Source organism: Bos mutus, chromosome 14 (genome assembly GCF_027580195.1).
Source record: "Bos mutus isolate GX-2022 chromosome 14, NWIPB_WYAK_1.1, whole genome shotgun sequence".
Taxonomy (NCBI): Eukaryota; Metazoa; Chordata; class Mammalia; order Artiodactyla; family Bovidae; genus Bos; species Bos mutus.
In genome coordinates, this window is record NC_091630.1 from 58,926,005 (window position 1) to 58,951,046 (window position 25,042).

The 25,042-nt window shown below is 43.3% G+C and overlaps 1 protein-coding gene across 4 annotated transcripts in view; it reads right to left on the reverse strand.

Annotated features, from left to right (window-relative positions):
- The window catches only part of LYN (LYN proto-oncogene, Src family tyrosine kinase), a 109,250-nt gene that overhangs the window by 41,612 nt on the left and 42,596 nt on the right, over positions 1-25,042 (reverse strand). For 2 of the 4 annotated variants that reach the window (XM_070382387.1, XM_070382388.1), the window contains exons 2-4: positions 6,981-7,054; positions 3,252-3,297; positions 1,486-1,591 (exon numbers count right to left, since the gene is read on the reverse strand). In XM_070382387.1, coding sequence (XP_070238488.1) covers positions 1,486-1,591; positions 3,252-3,297; positions 6,981-7,049 — 221 coding nt within the window. In that variant the 5' untranslated portion in view covers positions 7,050-7,054. Of the gene's footprint in view, positions 1-1,485; positions 1,592-3,251; positions 3,298-6,917; positions 7,055-25,042 lie in introns of all 4 variants that reach the window. The other 2 variants (XM_070382386.1, XM_005889158.3) reach the window with 1 other exon arrangement.

Consider the following 25,042-nt stretch of genomic DNA (forward strand, 5'->3'; position numbering starts at 1 on the left):
GGGGTCACAAAGAATTGGATACAACTGAACGACTAGCACTTTCACTTTTCACACTTACAGAAATGGGAGTCAAGGGAATAAAAGCTCATAGTTCTTAAGTTATAAATGGCTTTGTTGAAATAGCTAGTGTCCATAGGCTGATGCCATGGGGAAAAAAAGAAAACCATAAAACAGTCCCAAGCAGATGAGCCTTATCACCACCTCGCATCTCCTACAAGAGGCATGGAGCCAGGGAAGGGGCTGGGGAAGGAGGAACGGATGGGTCCCCAACAGATGAGCCTCAGCTGTGTTCCCGTCAGGTTCTCACACCCAGATGGGACCCTCATCTGGCAAGACATGAAGGACAATTACAACTGGCACTCGGCTGTGGTACACTACACGCCTGTGCCATATTTATAAAATGCACACACACACATAAGCCATTTCTGGTTCCCAAGCAAGACACTAAGATACAGAGTGACTTGTCACAGTCACACAGCGATCAAGTGGCAAGCCCAGAATGAGGCTCAAGTTCACATTCAGCCAGTAATGGACAAGCCCTCTCAGGTACTCAACACCTTATACTTAATAAGGGTCTCTTTCCTCCAGCCAACCAAGGGTCTCCTGTTGGCGGGCCAAGGTAATGCTATATGAAGAGCAGTAGAATTACTGAAGTTCCTTATTCTCAGCACAGTCCTAAGCCCTGTGAGTCAACCTGGAGGGGTCAAGAAAATGATGTCCAAGCATCTTCACAGAAGCGCTAAGTGCTGAGCAGGGGCTTTCCCCGAGATGACCACTGCCTTGGCACCCCGCCCTGATGACTCACACCCAGTTGGACCCATACACTTGGTGTGAATTTGAGGAAAATAACAAAGTAAAAATGGCATTAAAAGAACATGCAGGGACTTCCCTGGTGGTTCAGCGGTTAGGAATCCACCCACCAATGCAGTGGACACGGTACATATGCCTGGTACAGAAACTTAGATGCACGTGCTTCGAGGCAATGAAGCCCACACGCCACAACTAGAGAGCCCGTGTCCTGCAATTACTGAAGCCTGTTACACTCTAGAGCCCATGCTCTGCAACAAGAGAAGCCATTGCAGTGAGAAGCCTGTACACTGCAACTAGAGTCGCCCCTGCTCACGGCAACTAGAGAAAGCCAGAGAGCAGCAACAAAGACCCAGCACAGCCAAGAATAAATTTTACAAACATTTTAAAAAAAGAAATGCAAATTCCACATAGATCTAAACCTCTTAAGGCAGCACAGATGGATAAGGAAAGACAATGGTGTTTGGTTTCAAAGGAAAAACTCTTGGAAACTGCTCACAGTAAAGCCTAAGAGGAAAATCCCTCTGGCCCTGCTCCTTCTGGCAGCAATAAGGCTGGAGTTCCATGCCCACCCCCAGAGGGGTGTCTGCCTTGCTGTGCCGCTGGCGGCCAAGCCCGGGGAGGGGGATAGGCTTCGGGATTTGGTGCCATAGAAGAGGGACACTTGGCTGCACTTACTGCTCCAGGACTTTCATCTTCTCCCCTTTCTTGAAGGACAAGTCGTCTGGGTGGATGCCATCGTACGGATACAATGCGATCACGATGTCCCCTTGCTCCTCTGGATCTGAAAATGAACAAGGCGAGTGAAGACCTTTAAGAATCCACAGCAGAATGTTTAAAATGGATAACCAACAAGGACTGACTGTATGGCAAGGGAACTCTGCTCATTGTCATGTGGCCAGCCTGGAGGGGAGGAGAGTTTTGGGGAGGATGGATACATGTATACATGGCTGAGTCCCTTCATTCACCTTCCCTGTTCACAACATTGTTAATCAGCTATTCAGTTCAGTTCAGTTCAGATCAGTCGCTCAGTCATGTCCGACTCTTTGCGACTCCATGAATCGCAGCATGCCAGGCCTCCCTGTCCATCACCAACTCTTGGAGTTCACTCAGACTCACGTCCATCGAGTCAGTGATGCCATCCAGCCATCTCATCCTCTGTCGTCCCCTTCTCCTCCTGACCCCAATCCCTCCCAGCATCAGAGTCTTTTCCAATGAGTCAACTCTTCACATGAGGTGGCCAAAGTACTGGAGTTTCAACTTCAGCATCATTCCCTCCAAAGAAATCCCAGGGCTGATCTCCTTTAGGATGGACTGGTTGGATCTCCTTGCAGTCCAAGGGACTCTCAAGAGTCTTCTCCAACACCACAGTTCAAAAGCATCAATTCTTTGGCGCTCAGCTTTCTTCACAGTCCAACTCTCACATCCATACATGACAACTGGAAAAACCATAGCCTTGACTAGACGGACCTTTGTTGGCAAAGTAATGTCTCTGCTTTTCAACATGCTATCTAGGTTGGTCATAATACCCCAATACAAAATTAAAAGTTTTTTAAAAAAAGAATCCACAGCAGAAATGTTGTAACAGCTTGTCATGGGGCACAGAGTGCAGGGATGTACTGAGGAAACAGGCAGCTGGAAAGAAGACGTGTTTTCCTCCCAGATGGCTCGGGGTCCACATGGTCCGTGGTTGGCCACACACTGTACACACTGTTACATGTCTGTCATCTCAAATCATAGAGACCTATGACCTCAATGACTTCCAGCTCTAGGTTTAAAATGCGATACACCTGTGCTCATAGCAGCATTGTTTACAAAAGTTAAAAGGAGAAAACCATCCGAAGACACTGTGTATACATACCACAGAATAAAGGAAGCAAAATTCGGACACCTACTACAACATGGATGAACCTTAAAGACATTATGCTAAATGACATAAGTCAGCCGCAAAGGACAAATACCATTTGATTCCACTTAGGCGAGATCCCCAGAGCCATCACACTCATAGAGACAGAAAGTAGAATGGTGGGTACCAGGGGCCGGGAGGATGGGGGATGGGAGTTTGTGTTTGATGGGCACAGAGTTTCTGTTTGAGATGATGGAAAGTTCATCATCCCAGATGGAGAGATGGACGGATGGAGGTGATGGTTGCACAAAAATGAGAAGGTAGTTAATGTTACTGACCTGAACACTTCCATGGCTAAAATGATAAATTCTATGTTATGTCCATTTTTCCACAAAAAAAAAAAAAATTCGGAGACACATAGTTTTTCAAAGCAGAAGCCTAGTGTGTCTCCCTTTGCCTGATAAAACAATAAAAGTATCCTTTTCTACCTCACCCCACCACCTGCCCCCCCAAAATCAACAAAAACACCCAGGACAACTATTTTACAGAAACTCGAACAGTAAAGAAAAGAAACTACCATGGCATTATGAAAACATACCTTTAGTTTGAAACCTCTGTCCTGGTAAAAGCTGAGAGTCTGCAACCTAAAAGAGAATATTCATTAGAAAAATATTTTCTATGTTTAGCGTTTTATGCTTACATTCACACTGTATATTATGTCATTTTCGAACAGAAGCAAATAGGATTTAGATTTGTTAATTTATTAAGCCAGAAAGAAAAGGAGTGCAGAGGAACAGTCCTGCAGAGCTGTGTTCCGATCCCTGCCCCCTGCCCCAACCATGGAAGGGCTTTTCCTTCTTCAGCAGCCACTGGCCTGGGGGTGACAGGACATGTCTGAGCCGCTGCTGATTCAATCGGCTCCCTCCCCCTGATTCGGTACCAGAGCCCAAATATCCTTAGAAGTGGTGGTTTGCCCAGCTCCATGGTAATGCTTCCCCATTATCCAGCCTTGCTAGTTGGCAAGGAGTTGACCTGCAGGCAGGTGATGGGGCTTTGGGATCGGCTTTCTTATTCCCTGGGCTTCTTCTTTCTGCCCAGCAGCAGGTGATGAGCTGGGCTTTCAGCAGCCATGGATACCAGTGACCAGAGACAGCAGAGCCAAAGACGGAGAGGGGTCACCTGGGTCCTTGGTGACCTTGTGGAAGTGCCACCCAGGCCAGGACTGCTGATCTTCACTTTTCCCAGACTTGTTTTAAAAGCTGCTGTAAGGGCTTGGTCACTGGCAGCTGAGAACAAGTCCTAACAGATCCAGGCTTCCTGTGGCTGACCCCAATTCCGCTATGGGGACAGATGGCATCCCTGTTTTTTTAGCTTGGAGCTGAATGATCAGGAAGGGCCTGGCGGTACAAAAGGCCACCCCAATCACCTTGGAAATCAAATTCCTTTTTCCTTCATTGACATGGGGAGGATGTGTGAGACTTCCTGGGCTTCATTGTGTTTCTCTTTGATTAACGTGATTGAATGGAATATGAATCAAAACAGCTTGTACTGAAATTTAAATTTCTGATGGAAGTCAGCCCATCCAATCTCCAGGGGCGGGGAGCAGGGGATTACGTTTTTTCTGGTTGAGAAACTCTTGGCTCCGGATGATCTTTCAATACTTATTTCAAGGAGTTCTATACCGATTTTTAAACTCATTCAGATTGGCATAATTAGAATGTATGATCAATTTTAAAGCAGTTAGAGGAAACAATTAGAAGATGAGAGACTGATTAAATCATTTTGAAAGCAGCAAGCTGATTTTCAAATATCAAAGAGTCCTTAATTGACAAATGATTGAACACATTCTTCAGAAGGCCAAAACACATGTATAGAAAGCATCTGTCACCACTGTTCTTCTCTAAAATGTCTTTTCCTTAGAGAGTTATTGAATTCGATTCAGTTCAGCCTTGCTGTCACACATACAGCCTGTACTCAATCCAGGGGTGTGTTTTGGGCACATCTGGCTGGAACTGAATGTTATCCATGGAATAAGGTCCAACTGCCCAGTTCACAAACTAGGGCACCTGTGACCACAGAAGGTGGAGTGTACTGCACTCCGGGGGTGCATGAGGGAACTGAGAGATTTCAAACCTGCTTCCTACTTCTGCTTTCTAACTTATCTTTTAACCTCCTTTACTCTTACCAAGAGGAAAAATGGTGCGTAAGTTTGTACTGGTCTCCTTTGCTTTTCTGAATGAAGGACATCTTCTTTAATTACGTTAAAAAAAAAAATGGGGGATTTTAAACCATGTAAAATCTACAGCACATGACACTGGAAAAAGTCAGGTCCTTTTTATGACGCCTTTGAAGTCTATAACGAGAAAATTATCTGTGACTCCAAGTCCTTGTATCATTTCATTTTCTGTTAGTCATATTTCCATAGCATAGCTCCACATCTATACCTATTTATGTGATGTGTTTTTGAATATTATATTTATAGGTATTTATAACTAAATTATAAAAGTTATTAATAATCTTGTACATTTTGAGTTTCTGTTGTAAAATTACAATATTTAAAAAATTTTTTCTTTAGTTTTGGCTGTGCTGGGTCTTCACTGCTGTGCATGGGCTTTCTCTAGTTACGGGGTTACTCTCTAGTTGCAGTGTACAGGCTTCTCAGTGCAGTGGCTTCTCTTGAGCACGGGTTCTAGGGCCCACAGGCTTAATTGCCCTGTGGTATGGGGGTCCTTCTGCACAGGGGATCAAATCCATGTCCCCTGCATTGGCAGGACTCTTAATCAGTGACCACCAGGGCAGTCCACAATGTTTTTCTTGAATTTCTTTTTTGGTTGTGCACCACAGCCTATAGGATCTTAGTTTCCCAGCCAGGGATCAAACCCTTGCCCCCTGCATTGGAAGCATAAAGTCTTAAAAACTGGACTGCCGGGGACGTTCCTAAAATTAACGTTAATTTATCTGTCTAGAAATATCATATAGGGAATTAACAGCATAATGTATTCACTCTTCATCTCTACTTTTTTGCAAGAATATCAGTTTTCTGGTGCAAGCACCGATTTACCAATCTCAACAATGACATGTGGCCTTGACATACACCATACCTGCAGGATAAGGGGGAACGTAGGGGAGGGGGCTGGTACAGGGCATGACAACAATAATATACTTCTAGAATGCCAAGGCATTTAAAAACATGTCAGATTAGAGAAACAATGAAAACTCTTAATGAAGGCATTTGGACTAATGTGGAATAAGCTGCTTTCAGCTTAAACGCTGAAACACTGGTTTCCATAAAAACCAGGCAATGGGGGATGTACATATATACAGTGAGCAAACAGAAAGGACCTAAGATCTGAAGTAAAGTGCATTTAAGGTTGTAATTATCCAAAGCTCTGTTCCTTTCTTTCATGAAATGTGATATTAGTTCTTTGCCAAGCATTTCTCAAACACATCAGAGAGCACATCCATCATGTAAAAATGCTGGTACAGGTATTTGTCCTAGGTTAGAAGGCAGAATTAGTTGCTTTTTTTTTTTTATCTTTTAATTCTCTATAGTAAGTCATGACAACTTCAGTGTTCATACTAGTTTGAATTAATTGAAGAATAACATGATGGGATAAAGTATGATGGCTACCCTGGTGGCTTAGCAGTAAAAAATATGCCTGCCAACATGGGAGACGCAGGTTTGATCTCTGGGTCAGGAAGATCCCCTAGGATCTTCCTTCCCCAGGGAAGAAGGAAATGGCAACCCACTCCGGTATTTTTGCCTGGGAAATCTCATGGACAGAGGAGCCTGGTGGGCTACTGTCCATGGGGTCTCAAACAGCTGGATGTGACTGGGCGACTAAACAACAACATCTACCAAAGGGCATATTAGCACCTATTTTGGCTTCCGACTTGAATTCAGCATTTCCTTCTGCTTCCAGACCACTATTCTTATTGCCCATCCTAAGTCACACAAGCTCATATACATGTCCTTACATATAAAGAGAGGGTATTTGTACCAGTGACAGGAAAGGTGATAATAGCCACACATAAGGTGACCAAAGTCCCCTTTACTGTACATTAAGTGGCCTGGTTGTCTCGAATATATTTATAAACTCTTTAAAGGATTAAGTAACAAAGTATATCAAAAATTATTTGAGGCCCAAGTAATTAACATGATTTTTTTTTTTTTTGGCATGCACATGGTAAGATTTGGAGTTTAAATTACGCAGCCATGTTTTGATCCTGCCGTGGGAATGCTCCCCTGAGACTATCTACTTACTGGCCTTTGGTGTTTATTGGACGTTGGATCTCTCACATAAATAGTTCGGTCAGTATTACGTACTGGTTGCGTCTTCAAATCTACTCCATCGTCATTCAGATTGTCTTTCCTTTTTGACTTTATACATCCCATAGTTCCTGTTGGAATACAAAAGCAATGGCATCGTTTTACCATTCCAGAACTGGCTTCCAGCCACCGAAGTCTCTCCATTTAAGAGAAGGTGATAGCGACTCAACAACAACAACAAACACACTTCTATTCTTCATCGCTGATGATTTAACCAAGTCAAAAAGGTGAAGACTGTTCACAAGCCAGGTGCTTGTTCATAATCTGTTCACTCATTCATTCAACAACAATTTATTGAGCATCAATTTCAGGTCAGCATAAATTCCTGCCCTAAGGACGCTCCTATTCTTGTGGTGAAGATGCGTGAATTAAAATAACAATGCAATGTGGCAGGTCAACGACAGAGGATGCACAGGACATAGGAAAGGACACTGACCTCAAGCGAGAGGAAAAGGATGTGGGCAGGGGAAGCGTCCTGATGGAAACGCTTTGAGTCAGAATGGGAGTGATGTCAGCTAGGTGGCAGAGTCAGTAAAGGGATTCCAGGAAGAGACAACTTCACATGCAAAGTACTGGCCCCGGGAACACGGCCCCTTCCGGGAACTAGTTCAAGTCAAACCCTTCAGGGAACAAGTAGGGAAGTCCAGGAGTTGGGCTGGAGGGGGAAGCATGGCTGAAGACGAATGTCACTGTGCAAAGTGAAGTGAGGGGACCTGGGGCTTCAAAGGCAAACATGATGAAGAGGCAGGAAGCATAAAGGGTGGCTCCAACCTTATATGGCTTGGGGCCTGGGGCAATGGTGGTGGCCTTCACGGAGACGGGAAATCAAAGAGGAGACACAGGTATGGAGAATAGATGCTTGTAGGAACATCCACATGATCACATCTGTAGACTTCCCAGTGAGACGTGTGAGTGTGGAAAACATGAGAGATGTCAGAGCCAGAGGCACAGAGGGTGCCGCCAGCCAGCCTAAGGCCTCAGGAAACACGCCCCGACAGAAGAGGGCTTGAGCACAACCAGTGAGACAGATGGAACCACCCTTCTAAAGGCTAAACTCTTATCTGTCTGAAATTCAGTTATACTAGGATGTGCAGAGTGCCACCCAAAGCAAACTGGGAACTTTAGATCTAAAGGCGACTTTAAAACTGAAATTGGATATGACTATTCCTCACAGCACAGCCTCACGGTCAAATTTATACATTAAAGACAAAACAAAATCTGTTATGCACTCCATTACAAGATACTGGAGGGCGGTGTTCCCAAACCTAAAGGCACGCAAGAATCGCCTAGGTTCACAGAGCAGATTCCCTGGACACAGTCCAGGAAGTTCTCCAGGGGCACAGGGGGGTGGGCGCTCCACTGTGACTGTCATTCTCAGGCACTGCCAAAGGGGACCCCTGCCCAGAACATCACAGAACAAGGACGGTTTCACGTGGGGAAGGCAGGTGATGGGAGTTCGGAACACCTCCTAGAGGAGGAATGGGTCAAAAAAGCCTCAGGAGCTCGTCCCTATTGCCCCGGCTTGGCCTGCCTTTGGTTCCACAGGCCTCGGCGACCACCGCCTTGTTTATCATCTCATTGGCTGACATAGGAAGCCTCTGAAGACAGCCACGCCTCTTTCTGAGACTAGTGAGCTGTAGTTCCCAAAATAAAGGGGAAGCAAGTACTTCTTTGACTCAAAACAGCACAGTATTTTTTTTTTTTCTTTCATGTGCTAAAGTTTCTGAAATGGGATGGGTTTCCTAGTTGATCTGTAAATAAACAGGGGAGCTCTTTTTTGACCCATCCCACCTCCACCCCTACTCCTACCCTCCAAAAAAAATGTTTTTAGCTTATTCGCATGAAAACGGGGCTGCATGAAGGAAGGAAGTCGGTACTGGAAAAGGCCAACCCTAGTGGACCCTAGTGGACCCCAATGGCTCCCTGAGCTGTGAAAGGAGCAGCCCAGCGGGCCCCTAGGACACACGCGTTCCTGGTCATGCGCACCTCTCCCCAGGATGTTTCCCGGGAGCCCACTTGTCTCCCCACACCCTCCCTGGCTCTAACACACTCCAGTTCTGTCTTTTTTTCCAGATCTGGACCCAAATGTTACCTCCTCAGATCTCCTGAAGTAGACAGGCTGGGGTCCCAGCCTGTTTCTTCTCTGAAATACCACTCCGAGCAGGTGCTCCAGGAGGGTTTGTGGAAAGAAGGGATGGACCAAGTGCTCAGGCTGCTGCACTCTGGGCTTCCAGTGTGCTCATCCCAGCCCCTCCCGCTCCAGACAGACAAGGAAAGGGAAAGAGGACATCCCTGCCCCAGCCGTTGTTGTATTGGAGATAGAGGCACAGAAACCTATAGAACTAACTACTAGTTCACAGGAAACAGAGGTTAAAGGATCAAAATAATCAGACAGGTCCATGATGTGTCAAAAGGTGGGAACTTCAGAAGTATTCCCTAAATGAGCCTTGAATGAATAGGTGAGTGGGGGAGGACACGTGGGTAGGATCATTGGAGATATCTGAATACATGTGGACTTGATTCCAGGGGATTATGCGTTTCATTGATGTGATGATGGTACTGTGGTCATGCAGGGGAAGGTCCTCATCTGAGAGGATGCTCATGAGGCGGGTACGGATGTGGGCTCAGGGTATCTGCCAGCTGTCAACATTTCCACCAAAATGAAAAAGAAAAAAGGGGGACAAGGGAGCAAGAGGAGGGGACAAATGTGGCAAAATAGCTTTAAAAAAATTAGTGACTCTAGGTGAGGATTTTTTTCTGTAGATTTGAAATTTTCAAAATTAAAAGTCAGATAAGGGAGAACATAGAAGGACAGTATAAACGACTTTATGCCAAAAAATTCCCAGGAAAATATTAGCTACCCCTGTAGTGTGTGCGTGTGCACACACATTTGTGTGTGAAGGCAGATGAGATTAGAAAGTCACTTCGTGGGTGTTAGTGATATGGCACAGATCGGGGAATTGGTGGTTCGGTCCTCTGAAGCGGTGATGGCAATCGTCTGAAGGCCGTGGCCATGGGAAGGAAAACAGAGAATGAAAATTAAAAGTGGGAGGATGTGTGAGGGGGTCGTCTAATCTGCAGTATTATTTATTTATGCATAGTTCATGATTTCCCTCTCCCCCATCACATGGGCTTCCCTGGTGGCTCAGATGATAAAGAATTCACCTGCAGTGCAGGAGACCTGGGTTCAAATCCCTGGGTCAGGAAGCTCCCCTAAAAAAGGGAATGGCAACCCACTCAAGTATTCTTGCCTGGAAAATTCCAAGGACAGAGGAGTTTGGCAAGCTACAGTCCATGGGGTCACAAAGAGTCAGATACCACTGAGTAACTTTCACTTTTCATCACACAGATAATTGAGAGCCCCGTGTGCACGCTGGAGACGAAGACCCTAACCCACTAGCACTGAGCTTTGAGTTTGGGTCCCTGCAGTTCAAACATTCCAGCAAAAGAGCTCAGATAGCATCCTGTTGCATCAGAGGATAAACAGCACCAGGTCTTCAATTCTTTTCACTGAGCCAAGGTACCAGAAACACACAAAACCCAGTGCACCCCCAACAAAAACTAAGAGCCCAGTTACATGTTTGCAAGTGACAGGAGCTACGCTTTATAAGGATTTACACCTTAGTATTTATTTTTCAATTAAACATCTGTAATTTTCTGAGCATCTCATCTAATCCTCGAAGAAACCCCATGACCCAGGTATTATTAATCCCATTTTACAGAGGAGTAAATGGAGGCATGGAGAGATTACATGACTGGCCTCAAACCATTGCACAAGTGAATGGTGGACTCACATAGCTTTCGCCTGAAGTATGTGCTTTTTTTTTCTTACCCTTTTGCCAAACAATGGCTATTTTGAAACGTGTTTATCTCATTATTAATGATGCTAAAGACACTGTTTTTTATAGCCCGCTTCTTTCTCAAAAAGGATTTGAAATACTTTTACCAAAAAGTGAGTTTAACAAACTGGAAACAGAAAACTCTAGGTGAGGAAAAGAAGACAATGCAAATGTGGATCCAGATTTGCAGTAGGAGCTTTCCGGCAGGAAGAGCCAGAGCCGGCATCACAGGGCACTCTCCTGGGAAAAAGGAAGCTGACCTGGGTCCACAGTGGACGGGCACGCCCCGGCATAAAATTTCTAAAGTTTCATAGGATGGGCTTCACATAAAGTGCTATCGGCAATGTCTTCGATATTTCTTTTTTAACAGTAAATGAAAGCACATTTTACATGTGGACTCTGTTGTTGTTCAGTTGTTCAGTCATGTCTGATTCTTTGTGACCCCATGGACTGCAGCACACCAGGCTTCCCTGTCCTTCACCATCTCCCGAGTTTGCTCAAACTCATATCCATTGAGTCAGTGATGCCATCCAACCATCTCATCCTCTGTTGACCCCTTTTCCTTCTGCTCTCAATCTTTCCCAGCAGATATGAATTAATCATGATAACACCTGAGGGTCTCGCATGCAAATACACCCCTAGGATGCTGTTCATCATAGAAGCTCAAGTAGATGATCTAACCAGACACAGACAGCAGGTGACCCTCTGTCACAAAGGGACTGCCATCAACATATCCAGAAATCAGGATTGGGCGACTTTTCTGTCCAGACGTTCACTGGGGCAAATATCCATTAGTGGTGCCTCATCCTCACTGAAGGGCCTTTGAATACTAAAATCTCTGTTTAAAAAAGAAAAACCAGAAGAAACTCTGGGATAAAAGGCTAATTATGACTCCTCATTTATCATCAGGCTGGTCATGGCCAGACCAAATAATGTCCCACAGTTATCGACATGCTCAGCAAGGAAGCAGCTGTCCACCTGGAATTCCACTTCTGAGAGGCTGTTCTTTTTTCTCTCTCTCCAGCTTTTTTTTTTTTTTTTACAATCTTATTGATGTATTGGCTTTGCTGGGTCTTCGTTGAGGCATGTGGGCCTCGCTAGTTGCAGTGCTTGGGCTTAGTGGCCCTGGGGCATGTGGGATCCTAGCTTCCTGACCAGGGCTCAAACCCCCGTCCTCTGCATTGGAGGGTAGGTTCTTTACCAGTGGCTCACCAGGGAAGTCTCTCTCTCCAGCTTTATTGAGATATAATTGACATATACCATTGTATAAGTTTAAGGTGTACAATGTGATGATTCGATATACTTACATATTGCGAAATTATTATCTCAAAACAGTTAACATATTCATCACTTCACATTTTTAGGGGTTTTTGTTGTTGTTGTTGGTTTTTATGGTGAAAACTTGTAGAGGATTTGTTCTTTAGATATGCTTACACAGAGTACAAGGATGTTCATACTGGTCTTATTTATATAACAGACACAGACAATCTAGATGTCCATCAATAGGGGTTGTGTTGTTGTCTGTTAGTTGTTCAGTCATGTCTGACTCTTTGTGACCCCATGGACTGTAGCCTGCCAGGCTCCTCTGTCTATTTCATTCTCCAGGCGAGAATACTGGAGTGGGTTGCCATTCCCTGCTCCAGGGGATCTTCCCAACCCAGGAATTGAACCGAGGTTTCCTACACTGCAGGCAGATTCTTTACCGTCTGAGCCACCAGGGAAGCCTGATAGGGGAGAGTTCATTAAATTAAGCCAAACTGACATTATATCACATGGATCACAGCCTTGCTAACTCAGTGAAACTAAGCCATGCCGTGTAGGGCCACCCAAGATGGACGGGTTATGATGGAGAGTTCTGACAAAATGTGGTCCACTGGAGAAGGGAATGGCACACCACTTCAGTATTCTTGCCTCGAGAACCCCATGAACAGTATGAAAGCAGGAGGAGAAGGGGATGACAGAGGATGAGATGGTTGGATGGCATCACCAACTCCATGGACATGAGTTTGGATAAACTCTGGGAGTTGGTGATGGACAGGGAGGCCTGGTGTGCTGCGGTCCATGGGGTCGCAGAGTCAGACACAACTGAGTGACTAAAGTGAACTGAACTGAGCATATTATAAGAGTGAGGTGGGTTAAAAAGAGAGATTTGCATAACTTTGATGCTCTTGACCACCAATCATTTATTGAAAAAAATTCATATATATCTAAGAAGTGAAGTCGCTCAGTTGTGTCTGACTCTGCGACCCCATGGACTGTAGCCTACCAGGCTTCTCAGTCCATGGGATTTTCCAGGCAAGAGTACTGGAGTGGGTTGGCATTGTCTTCTCCAGGGGATCTTCCCAACCCAGGGATTGAACCCGGGTCTCCCGCATTGTAGGCAGACGCTTTACCCTCTGAGCCACCAGGGAAGCCCTAATATATATCTATCAATTTATGTAATCAATCAGCACACACACACACATACATACATACACATACACACACATGCACACATCCATGTATAATTAACATGCACAGAAAATAGTCTGAAAGGATCCCACCATCATGTTGCTTAGGTTCTGAAGTTCATTTGTAAGATGCAACAGCCCATAAAGAAATTTTATCTTAAAAAAATGTCTAAGGAAAGGAGTTTCCTGGAGGCCTAGTGGTTAGGATTTGGTGCTGTCACTATGGTCACCCGGGTTCCATCCCTGGCCCAGGAACTGGATCCCACAAGCCCCACGGTGCAGCAAAAAATATATATATATATATATATATATATATATATTTTTTTTTTTTTTTAATTCCTAAGGAAGACACCACAATTTGCAAAATATTTTGGAGAAAAGAACTGTGAAGTCAGATTGCTAAACTCAAATCCTGCATCCCTCAATTATTAACTGTGTGATCTTGGCAAGCAACCTAACCTCTGTGCTCCAGTTTCCTTCTGAAAAAAATGGAGATCACTTCATCTAGCTCATCGGTTTGTTATGAGGGTGACGTGCCTTAAATCAGTAATATGTGTAAAGTGCTTGAAGTGTATTTAAGCAGCACATAGTAAGAGCTATATACATCTCTGCTAAATAATATATAAATAAATGTAACCCAAAGCCTAGGTTTCCCTCCATTACTGAGAGGGAGAGAATTCGTGATGAGATGTATAAGGAAACCCCATTTCACCCCAAAGAGGGACCCGCAGCAGCACACTTCCCAAATCAGCTTCTGGCTGGCACATGCCCCACTTACACCTTCTAAATGGAGCTTTTCTCCCCTCTCCTTCCTCCCCTCTGTTAGGCAAGGTAACCTAGACGTCAGGTCACTCTTTTGTCTACTTTTTAAAAAAATTATATTTATTTATTTTTGGCTGTGCTGAGTCTTTGTGGCCGCGTGGGCTTCTCTCTAGTTGCTGGGAGCTGGGGCCAGTCTCCAGTTGCCCTGCTCAGGCTTCTCACTGAGGTGGCTTCTCTTGCTGTGGGCGCTCAGACTTCAGTAGTTGCAGCTTGAGAGCTCAGTAGTTGTGGCTCCTGGGCTCTAGAGCACAGGCTCAATAGTTGTGGTGCACGGGCTTAGTAGCTATGCAGCATGTGGGACCTTCCTTGATCAGGGATCAAATCCATGTCTCCTGCATTGGGAGGTGAATCCTTTACCACTAAGCCATAAGGGAAGCCCTGCTGTCCACTTTAATAACATGATGATGTGAACATAAATGTGTGTATTCAGTTCAGTTCATGTCCGAGTCTTTGCAGCACACCCATGGACTGCAGCACACCAGGTTTCCCTGTCTATTACCAACTCACAGAGCTCACTCAAACTCATGTCCATTGAGTCGGTGATGCCCTCCAACCATCTCATCCTCTGTCGTCCCCTTCTCCTCCTGCCTTCAATCTTTCCCAGCATCAGGGTCTTAGAAAAGAGTCAGTTCTTCGTATCAGGTAGCCAAAGTATTGGAGTTTCAGCTTCAGCATTAGTCCTTCCAATGAATATTCAAGACTGATCTCCTTTAGGATGGACTGGTTGGATCTCCTTGCAGACCAAGGGACTCTCAAGAGTCTTCTCCAACACCACAGTTCAAAAGCATCAATTCTTCAGTGCTCAGCTTTCTTTATAGTTCAACTCTCACATCTGTATAAGATTACTGGAAAAACCATAGCTTTGACTAGACAGACCTTTGAGGGGAAGGAATTCTGCAATGAGGTTCCTGAGCTTGGATTTATATAATATACGTTTCAGGTAATATTTTGTTTTTCACCATAAGTTTCACAAATTTAAAAGATATTCCATCATGTCCATTTCAGCCTGAAGTTCATATAAATTCACCTCTCGGCTATAGAAAGATTTTTAAATCACCAATTTCTCCTATTCTGAGAGCTAAAAGAAATAAAAACAGGAAATTGGACTGCTACTTCCCCTATAAAATCTGAACCCAGATTTTAACAGCTATTTCACACATTTATGTTCAGAATCCTAGATCTTAAAATCGAAAAACAGAAGTACTAGAATTTAACCCCTGAGAACATAAATTTCTTGCCTTTACAAAGTGCTACCAAAGAAATTGGTTTCTTTGCTTTGTTTTTATTATGACAGCATTTTCTTTTTATGATGACCGATGTATTTGCTTTCTTTAAAGGTATCTGTCTTTAAAGACAGCATCCCAGCAGCCACACAGAAACTCAACAAAAATTTTTTTTTTTTCACTTAACTGCAACTTCCCAGACTGAACGTGTACATTTGCACGGCACTTTCCCAGGAGCTAGTAAATAACGCATCCAGAGGTTCTGAAGTCCCCCTCCTGACCCTCTTTGGCCTGACCTTGCGAAATGTAAGTGGTCATTCTGGAGTGACCAGAAGCATCTCTAGGGCAGGAGACAGCATGTGGGAAATGAGAGGAAGATGAGCACTTGCTTGCTCTGTGACTGGCACAGTGCAGACCAGGAAGACACTACCAGAGATGGACCCATGCCTGGTGATCAACGGTCCCTGCCAAAGTGGACCTGAGCCCAGTGGCCTTGGAGATGCACTTCCAACCACCCAAGGCCTCTTGCCTGACCGTGCAAGGAGCTCACCTCCAGAAGAGCTGAGTGAGGGAGCCTCAGAAGAGAAAGGAAGCCCCAGGAACATAGGGATAGGTGCCTACGATCCCAGACAAAAGTGGTCTTGAGCTGCCAAAGCAAGTTGAGCTTGGTTCCAGGATCATTCACAGGGACTCATCCCCAAGACAATTCTTATCTGGGCAACCTGGTACCGGTTATGTAGCCTGAGAGATGTACCTTGCCTGCCCAAATAGAAACCTTTCAGATGCCCTTTGACCGTTTTCCTTTTTCCTTTACTTTTAAGAATGAGACTTTGGAGGCTTTTTTAGAGATGCAAAGCCCAGGGAGGAATTGGGATCTTTTCTCCAAACTGCTTATACGAGAGAAAGGGGTCAGAAAAGCCTCCTGGGTGTCCGGGGGAAGGAAGGGGACAGAAGAGGAGGGAGCATCAGAACTCAACTCCATGACCAGCACCATCTATTCCAACTTAAGTAGTTGTCTTTCTCTACTATAATGCCCCTGCTAAGGTCTAAATCACTTTAGACTGACATTACTTTTTGAACAAAGGTCCATTTAGTCACAGCTATGGTTTTTCCAGTAGTCATGTACAGATGTGAAAGCTGGACCATAAAGAAGGCTGAGTGCCCAAGAATTGATGCTTTTGAACTGTGGTGCTGGAGAAGGTTCTTGAGAGTCCCTTGGACAGCAAGGAGATTAAACCAGTCAATCTTAAAGGAAATCAACCTTGAATACTCATTGGAAGGACTGATGCTGAAGCTCCAATACTTTGGCCACCTGATGTGAAGAGCCGACTCATAGGAAAAGACCCTGATGCTGGGAAAGATTTAGGGCAAGAGGAGAAGGGGATAACAGAGGATGAGATGGTTGGATGGCATCACTGACTCAATGGACATGAGTCTGTGCAAATTCTGGGAGATAGAGAAGGACAGAGGAGAGTGGTGTGCTGTAGTCCATGGGTTGGACATGACTTAGTGACTGAACAACAATAGGCATTTCCACGTGTGCTAATATCAACCATTTGTTTGAGGTGGGGGATGGCTTCTTTCTCCCCAAATAACACAAGAGAAACCTGCATCTATCTACATCTTGGAAGAGAGCAGAAGAAACAAGAAGGACAACTCTTATCTGGAAGGTGTAGAGTCATGATGGAAAACAGACTGTTTAAAATGGAAATGATTTGACCCCTGTTGGTCAACTTAAGGTTGTTTTCCCACCTGCTGCTACTCAGAGAGCTGGAGAGAGAAGAGTTAGACAATGTGAAGATTTCTTTTCCCTCCTTTTTCCTTTCTTTCCTTTTTTTTTTTTTTTTTTCACAGTTGAACTGCAGTATACAAAATCTGCAAGCCTGTTTCACAGAAGATGCATCAGTTTCTGGAATTAGAGAGTGGTGATGGTTTTACAACTTATGAGTATACTAAAAGTGTATCAATAAAAAATTAATTTTAAAAAGCCCCCCCCCATGCTGAAATGAGAGACCCAGTACATTACGGCTGATTCCCTCTTAATTAACTCTTCTTCAAGCCTTTGAAATAAAAATCTGATCCATTTTAATTTACTCATGTTTGCCGATGTCTTTATCCAGTTTGAAACCATTTCTTTATTTTGTGCTCTAAGAGCCAGGTGCAGCTTCAGGAAGACCCAGGGATCGGGCAATGAACTAAACATGAATGTGTGGCATAAAAATGTGAACCTAACCTGACACAGAGATCTTTCGAAATAACAGTCAAATACGAAAGACAGCAAATTGACTGCATTTTTGGAACTTTAATAACCTGGTACAATTTTTATCACTACATTAGTTAGAGTGAGTCCAGAAAAGAAATGCAAGACAGTTTCAGAGGTAGATGAAATTCAAACACCTGGAGGTTGGTATCCAGCACAGAGAAAGTGGAAGAGAAATCTAGCTCTTGCCTAGAAGACAGTGGAGAAGTGACAAAGGTGTGGGGAAGTTAGGAATCTGGGTGTCCAGCTGCAGGTCTGGCCTGGACAGTCCTGTATATGGACAAGACTAAGCCCGTCTCAGGACTCTAATCTCCTCACCATGAAATGAAATCGGTGGGCATGGTGGGAGAGAGTATGTGATACTCTTCACCTTGACAGCAGGTAACAAGGGCCTTTACAACGTATCCACTTCTCAACACAACACCCACTCTCTCCCAATAAGAGATTTCTAAGAAAATAACTGGGTAGTTACACAAAGCTCTAAGAAAGGGATTTTTATTGTGAGACTGTATTATAATACCATCCAATCAGAAATAGACTTGTTTGACGTGGAAGAAACCTAAGTGTCCATCAACAGATGAATGGATAAAGAAGATGTGGTACACATGTGCATATATATATATATATACACCATACATATGCAAGTGGAATATTATATATATATATAAAATAGAACATTACTCAACCATAAGAAGTATTAAACAATGTCATTTACAGCAACATAAATGTACCTAGAGATGATCATACTAAGTAAGCTAGGCAGAAACAGACAAATATCATACATCACTTATATGTGTAACCTAAAAAAATGACACAAATGAACTTATTTACAAAACTGAAAAAGAGAAAACAAACTTTATGGTTAACAAAGAAGAAAGGTGATGGAGAGACAAATTAGGAGTTTGGGAGTAACATACACACTGCTGCTGCTGCTAAGTCGCTTCAGTCGTGTCCGACTCTGTGCGACCCCATAGACGGCAGCCCACCAGGCTCCCCCATCCCTGGGATTCTCCAGGCAAGAACACTGGAGTGGGTTGCCATTTCCTTCCCCAATGCATGAAAGTGAAAAGGGAAAGTGAAGTCGCTCAGTCGTGTCCGACTCTTAGCGACCCCATGGACTACAGCCCACCAGGCTCCTCCATCCGTGGGATTTTCCAGGCAAGAGTACTGGAGTGGGGTGCCATCGCCTTCTCCGAACATATACACACTGCTGTATACAAAACAGATAATCAACTGGATCTACTGTATAGCATAGGGAACTATCCTCAGTATTTTGAAATAACTTTTTTTATTTTTTTTTACGTTTATTCTCTTTTTTATTTTTAGTTGAAGGATAACTGCTTTATAATATTGTGTTGAGTTCTGCCATACATCAACACGAATCAGCCATAGGTATACATATGTTCCCTCTCTCTTGAACCTCCCTCCCACCTCCCACCCTATCACAACCCTCTAAGTTGTCACAACACCAGCTGTGGGTTCCCTGAACCATACAGCAAATACCCACTGGTGATCTGTTTTACATACGGTAATGTATATGTTTCCGTTGCTTGTTATTCACTTATTTTTCCTTACTGCTACATTTTGCCTTCAGTAGATCTATTTTTAAAATATTAATCAAGTGCTGCCATCTTTTTTTGTTGTTGTTGCTAACTCTATGGACTGTTTCTTTTTTTTACTTAAATTTATTTATTTTAATTGGAGGCTAATTACTTTACAATATTGTATTGGTTTTGCCATACATCAACATGAATCCGCCACAGGTGTACACGTGTTCCCCATCCTGAACCCCCCTCCCACCTCCCTCCCTGTACCATCCCTCTGGGTCATCCCAGTGCACCAGCCCCAAGCATCCTGTATCCTGCATCGGACCTGGACTGGCAATTTGTTTCTTATATGAAATTATACATGTTTCAATGCCATTCTCCCAAATCATCCCTTTTAATGAAAGAGAATGTAAATGTAGACTATATAGTTATATGTCGCTGTCATTTCGTTGCTAAGTTGTGTCTGACTCTTTGTGACCTCATGGACTACAGCCCACCAGGCTCCTCTGTCTATGGGATTTCCCAGGCAAGAATACTGGAGTGGGTTGCGGTTTCCATCTCCAGGGGATCTTCCTGACCCAGGGATAGAACCCGTGTCTTCTGCACTGGCAGGGAGATTCTTTGCCACTAAGCCACCAGGGAAGCCTGTGTGTGTATGTGTATGTAAAACTATATATAACTGAATCCCTTTGCTGTACACCTGAAACTAACACAACATAGTAAATTAACTATACTCCAAATAAAAAAAAAGAAAAAGAGGTTTGGCAGGTAATAGGTCATTGGTTAAATAAATGGAGACTAGCTCTTGAAATTCATTTCACCCAAAACCAATTCTCTGAGGATTTTCACCTTACAAGATGACAAATTTACCAAATTTTGTATCTTTTAACTCTTTGTATAGTGTATATAATTTCATATTTGATGTGATGTTTTAACAGTTTAAGTTTACTGCTGGTTTGTGTTGGTATTCAATAGCTTAAGGGTATAATAATTCTTATCCAATGTAATTGTTTTAAAAGCTTTTGAAGATTTCTATGATGCTTTTTTAAAGGAATGTTCTATTTTTAGAAACTAAGACTTGTTGAGTCTTCTTAGAACTGTATTAGCCTTATGCATGTGTGCATGCTCAGTCATTCAATCATCTCTGACTCTGCAACCCCATGGACTGTAGCCTAACAGGCTCCTCTGTTCATGGGATTTTCCAGCCAAGAATACTGGAGTGGGCTACCATATTAGCCTTGATTACTAGTAATTGGTAGCCAAATTATTAAGAATAATTATGAGATAACTGGAAAAATTTGATCATTTATTGAATATTTGATGATAAGGAATAATCACTTTTATGTTTAATAATGGTATTAAATTTATGTTGAAAATGTGATTCTTTATCTTTTAGAGATGAAAATTGAAATATTTATGGATGTAATTTTGGAAACAGTAATTAGCTTAAGTGTAATAGGAGATATCCTGGAGAAGGGAATGGCAACCCATTCCAGTATTCTTGCCTGGAGAATCCCATGGACAGAGGAGTCTGGCGAGCTATAGTCCATGGGGTCGCAAAGAGTAGGACACAACTGAGCAACTAACACACAATAGGAGATATGGTTTTTCTGTAGTTTCCTACTTCATTTCTTAACTTTTAGGACAAGTTAACTTTTAAAAATTCTTTGGACATGACTGAGCAACTAACACACAATAGGGGATATGATTTTTCTGTAGTTTCCTACTTCATTTCTTAACTTTTAAGTGTAAGTGTTAGTCACTCAGTTGTGCCTGACTCTTTGCGACCCCCTGGACTGCAGCCTACCAGGCTCCTCTGTCCATGAGATTTTCCAGGCAAGGATACTGGAGTGGGTTGCCATTTCCTTCTCCAGGGGATCTTCCCAACCCAGGGATCGAACCCGGGTCTCCTGCACTGCAGGCAGATTCTTTACCAACTGAGCTACAAGGGAAGCCCTTCAGTTCAGTTCAGTTCAGTCGCTCAGTTGTGTCTGACTCTTTGCGACCCCATGAATTGCAGCACGCCAGGCCTCCCTGTCCATCACCAACTCCCAGAGTTCACTCAGACTCACGTCCATCGAGTCAGTGATGCCATCCAGCCATCTCATCCTCTGTCGTCCCCTTCTCCTCCTGCCCCCAATCCCTCCCAGCATCAGAGTCTTTCCCAATGAGTCAACTCTTCTCATGAGGTGGCCAAAGTACTGGAGTTTCAGCTTTAGCATCATTCCTTCCAAAGAACACCCAGGGCTGATCTCCTTTAGAATGGACTGGTTGGATCTCCTTGCAGTCCAAGGGACTCTCAAGAGTCTTCTCCAACACCACAGTTCAAAAGCATCAATTCTTCGGCACTCAGCCTTCTTCACAGTCCAACTCTCACATCCATACATGACAACTGGAAAAACCATAGCATTGACTAGACGGACCTTTGTTGGCAAAGTAATGTCTCTGCTTTTCAATATGCTATCTAGGTTGGTCATAACTTTCCTTCCAAGGAGTAAGCGTCTTTTAATTTCATGGCTGCAATCACCATCTGCAGTGATTTTGGAGCCCAGAAAAATAAAGTCTGACACTGTTTCCACTGTTTTTCCATCTATTTCCCATGAAGTGATGGGACCAGATGCCATGATCTTCGTTTTCTGGATGTTGAGCTTTAAGCCAACTTGTTCACTCTCCTCTTTCACTTTCATCAAGAGGCTTTTTAGTTCCTCTTCACTTTTTGCCATAAGGGTGGTGTCATCTGCATATCTGAGGTTATGGATATTTCTCCCGGCAATCTTGATTCCAGCTTGTGCTTCTTCCAGCCCAGCGTTTCTCATGATGTACTCTGCATATAAGTTAAATAAGCAGGGTGACAGTATACAGCCTTGACGTACTCCTCTTCCTATTTGGAACCAGCCCTTAGGACAAGTTAATTTTAAAAAATTCTTTTGAACATAGTGGCATGTTTTTTGCTATGTCTGAGGCTCAAGTCTTCTGCTTCTTTCTACAAATTCCTCTATACACCCTCACTTCCTTTCCATATCTCAAGATTCTTCTATCCTTTCATGTCAACTGATTTTACAAACAGCCGACAGATCAACACAGCCTAACTTATCCTTAGAATCCAGAGATTTAGCATGCCATATGTGTTGGGAATGTTTTTTTAAAAGTATTCGTTTATTTATTTGGCTGCACCAGGTCTTAGTTCTGGTATGCGGGATCTTTAGTTGTGGCATGTGGGATCTAGTTCCCAGCCAGGGATCAAACCTGGGCCCCCTGCATTGGGAGTGAGGAGTCTCAGTCACTGGACCACCAGGGCAGTCCCTGTGTTGAGAATGTTTGATCACTTCCAATTACTTTCTGATCCTTCTAAATTTAAATTTAAACTTAAAAGTTTTTAATTTCACAACTCTCAGAGTTGATATGCCATTTGAAGAACTATCAGGAGAACATTAAAATGCCTAAAGTTTCTTTAAAAATAGAAATAATATTCAAGTAGTTCAAAGAAGCATGTCTTCTGGTAAATTGGAACATTTGATAACTTGATCAAACTGGCCTTCAGGCAACTGACTTTTGTAAAATTGGTCTAGACCATGATACCTCAACAAAAAAGGATACTAGTAGTCATTAAAATATTGCACATTACATCTGTTGACTTAAAAAGATATTCACAATATATTTAAGTTAAAAAGCAACATATATAGCCAGATGCTATTTTTTTGTGAGGAGAAATGATATAAACAGGTAGGAAAAGTGTCTAGGAAGAAATATCCTAAAATATCACAATGTTCATCTACAGGTGGTGAGTTTGCAGGTATTTTGGGATTTGCCTTTTTCTTAAAATATATGTGTATATATTTACATGTATGTGTACATGTGTGCTAAGTTGCTTCAGTCTGACTCTTTGTGACCCCATGGACTGTAGCCCACCAGGTTCCTCTGTCCATGGGGATTCTGTAAGAAATAATACTGGAGTGGATTGCCATGCCCTCCTCCAGGGGATTTTCAAGACCCAGGGATGGAACCTGTGTCTCTTATGTCTCCTGCATTGGCAGGTGGGTTCTTTACCACTGGCACCATCTGGGAAGCCCTACGTGTGTGTGTGTGTGTGTATAGCATATATATAATTTCCTATTCAGATATATATATGTATACACACACGTATCAGAGTTTGAAGAACCTTAGGTCATGTGTTTAATTACCTTTAATCTAAAATTTTAAAAGATGTTTTTCTTTTGTGTAAATTATACATACATATGCAATGTCTCTAATTATATATAAGTATATATATAACATATAATATGCACACACATACATAAACTTGTACAAAAATTGATTGAAATTTTAAAACAAGAGGACCCATAACCTAAGGTCCTTCAAACCCAGAGAATCTGTAGGAGGAAAGAACTTGGAGAGACTCCAGCTGGAGCCATCGTCCATCTACATTTGCTAAGATCACTTGGAAATGAAATGTCAATCATGCAGACAGTTACGGACATCAGGAAAATGGCTTCGTGTCCAGGAGGCGCATATCAGCATGCCCTGGACGGACAGAAGGCACCTGCTGGCTATCTCAGGAGGTGACAAGCACTCAGTTCCTCATGTGGACACAAGAGGTAGGTTCCGTGGATACCTACAAGCCTTCTTCTCTTTGGTTCCAAGACAGTTGGAAGGTCATGCCAAGATCCATGCCGGGAATGAGGTAAGAGGTGGGGAAGGAGTGGGTGAGGCTGGAAGAAGGCTGGGGCTGAGCTATACGAGAGGAGGCCAGGGTCCTAACTCTCTCGTGACAACAAACCCACCAAACATGCCGGTGACAGTCTCTGGGATTGAGTACACAAAGCTGATCCTATTTGCATAACTCTTAGTTGAGCAAGTTCACACAGAGGAAGACACGGGGGATTGCTGAAACAAGTGGGGGTTTTTGGTTTCGTTTCTCTTCACAGTAAAAGGGAAGACTATGAAAACAAGATGAGCTAATGGAAAGTTAGGTATCACAGGGAAAACGTGTCACTTCAAGGACCAGAAGAGGGAATTCAAAGCAGAGTCTGAATTCTGTATGCACAACCCACCAAGAAGCAGATGGAACATCAACCTTATTTCTAGCCTCGGAATTTTAGAATCAGTGGTCCAGCTGCTTCTCTTTAGAAATATATAAAATGCTATGTTTAAATTCTACTTTAAGAGTTAGTCAGGCTTTGCTGTACAGCACAGGGAACTCTACTCAATGTTATGTGGCAGCCTGGATGGAGGGGAGTTTGGGGGAGAATGGACACATGTATGTGTATAGCTGAGTCCCTTCCCTGTTCCCCTGAAACTACCACAACATTGTTTGTTAATTGGCTGTACTCCAATAAAAAAAAAGTTTAAGTCAGGATTACATACATAGATGTAACAAAATAGAAATTATTATGAAATTGAGAAAAAGTGAAACTAAGCGCAAGATAGCTCAAAGCTAAAGGTCATATCTTAAGTGGTCTGCACAATTGTTATAGCAGACCAAAAATCTCCAGAAGTTTAGGTTTTCTGGAGGCTAAAGCAAGAGGAAAACATGCCCACAGATATAAATAAGTCTGCATCTCTGCAACAGGCTTTCTCAGCCTCAGTACTATTGACATTCTAAACCAAAAAATATATGTTGTAGGCACTGTCCAGTGCATTGTAAGGTCATTAGCAGCATCTTTGGCTTCTACCCACCAGATACCAGTAACACCTCCGCCCGCTCCACATGGCCAGATAGAACAACAAAAATGTCTCCAGACATTTCCAAATGTCCCCCCATGGCAGGAAATCTGGTGTTTAAATTACTGGTAATGAGCTTATGTATTGATATGTTCTGTTACAGACTGGGACAGAAAAATATGCTTTGTCACTCATCAGAGAAAGGCAGGTCTACTATTCCTTTATAAAATGTAAAGGACATTCATAGCCAAAAATTC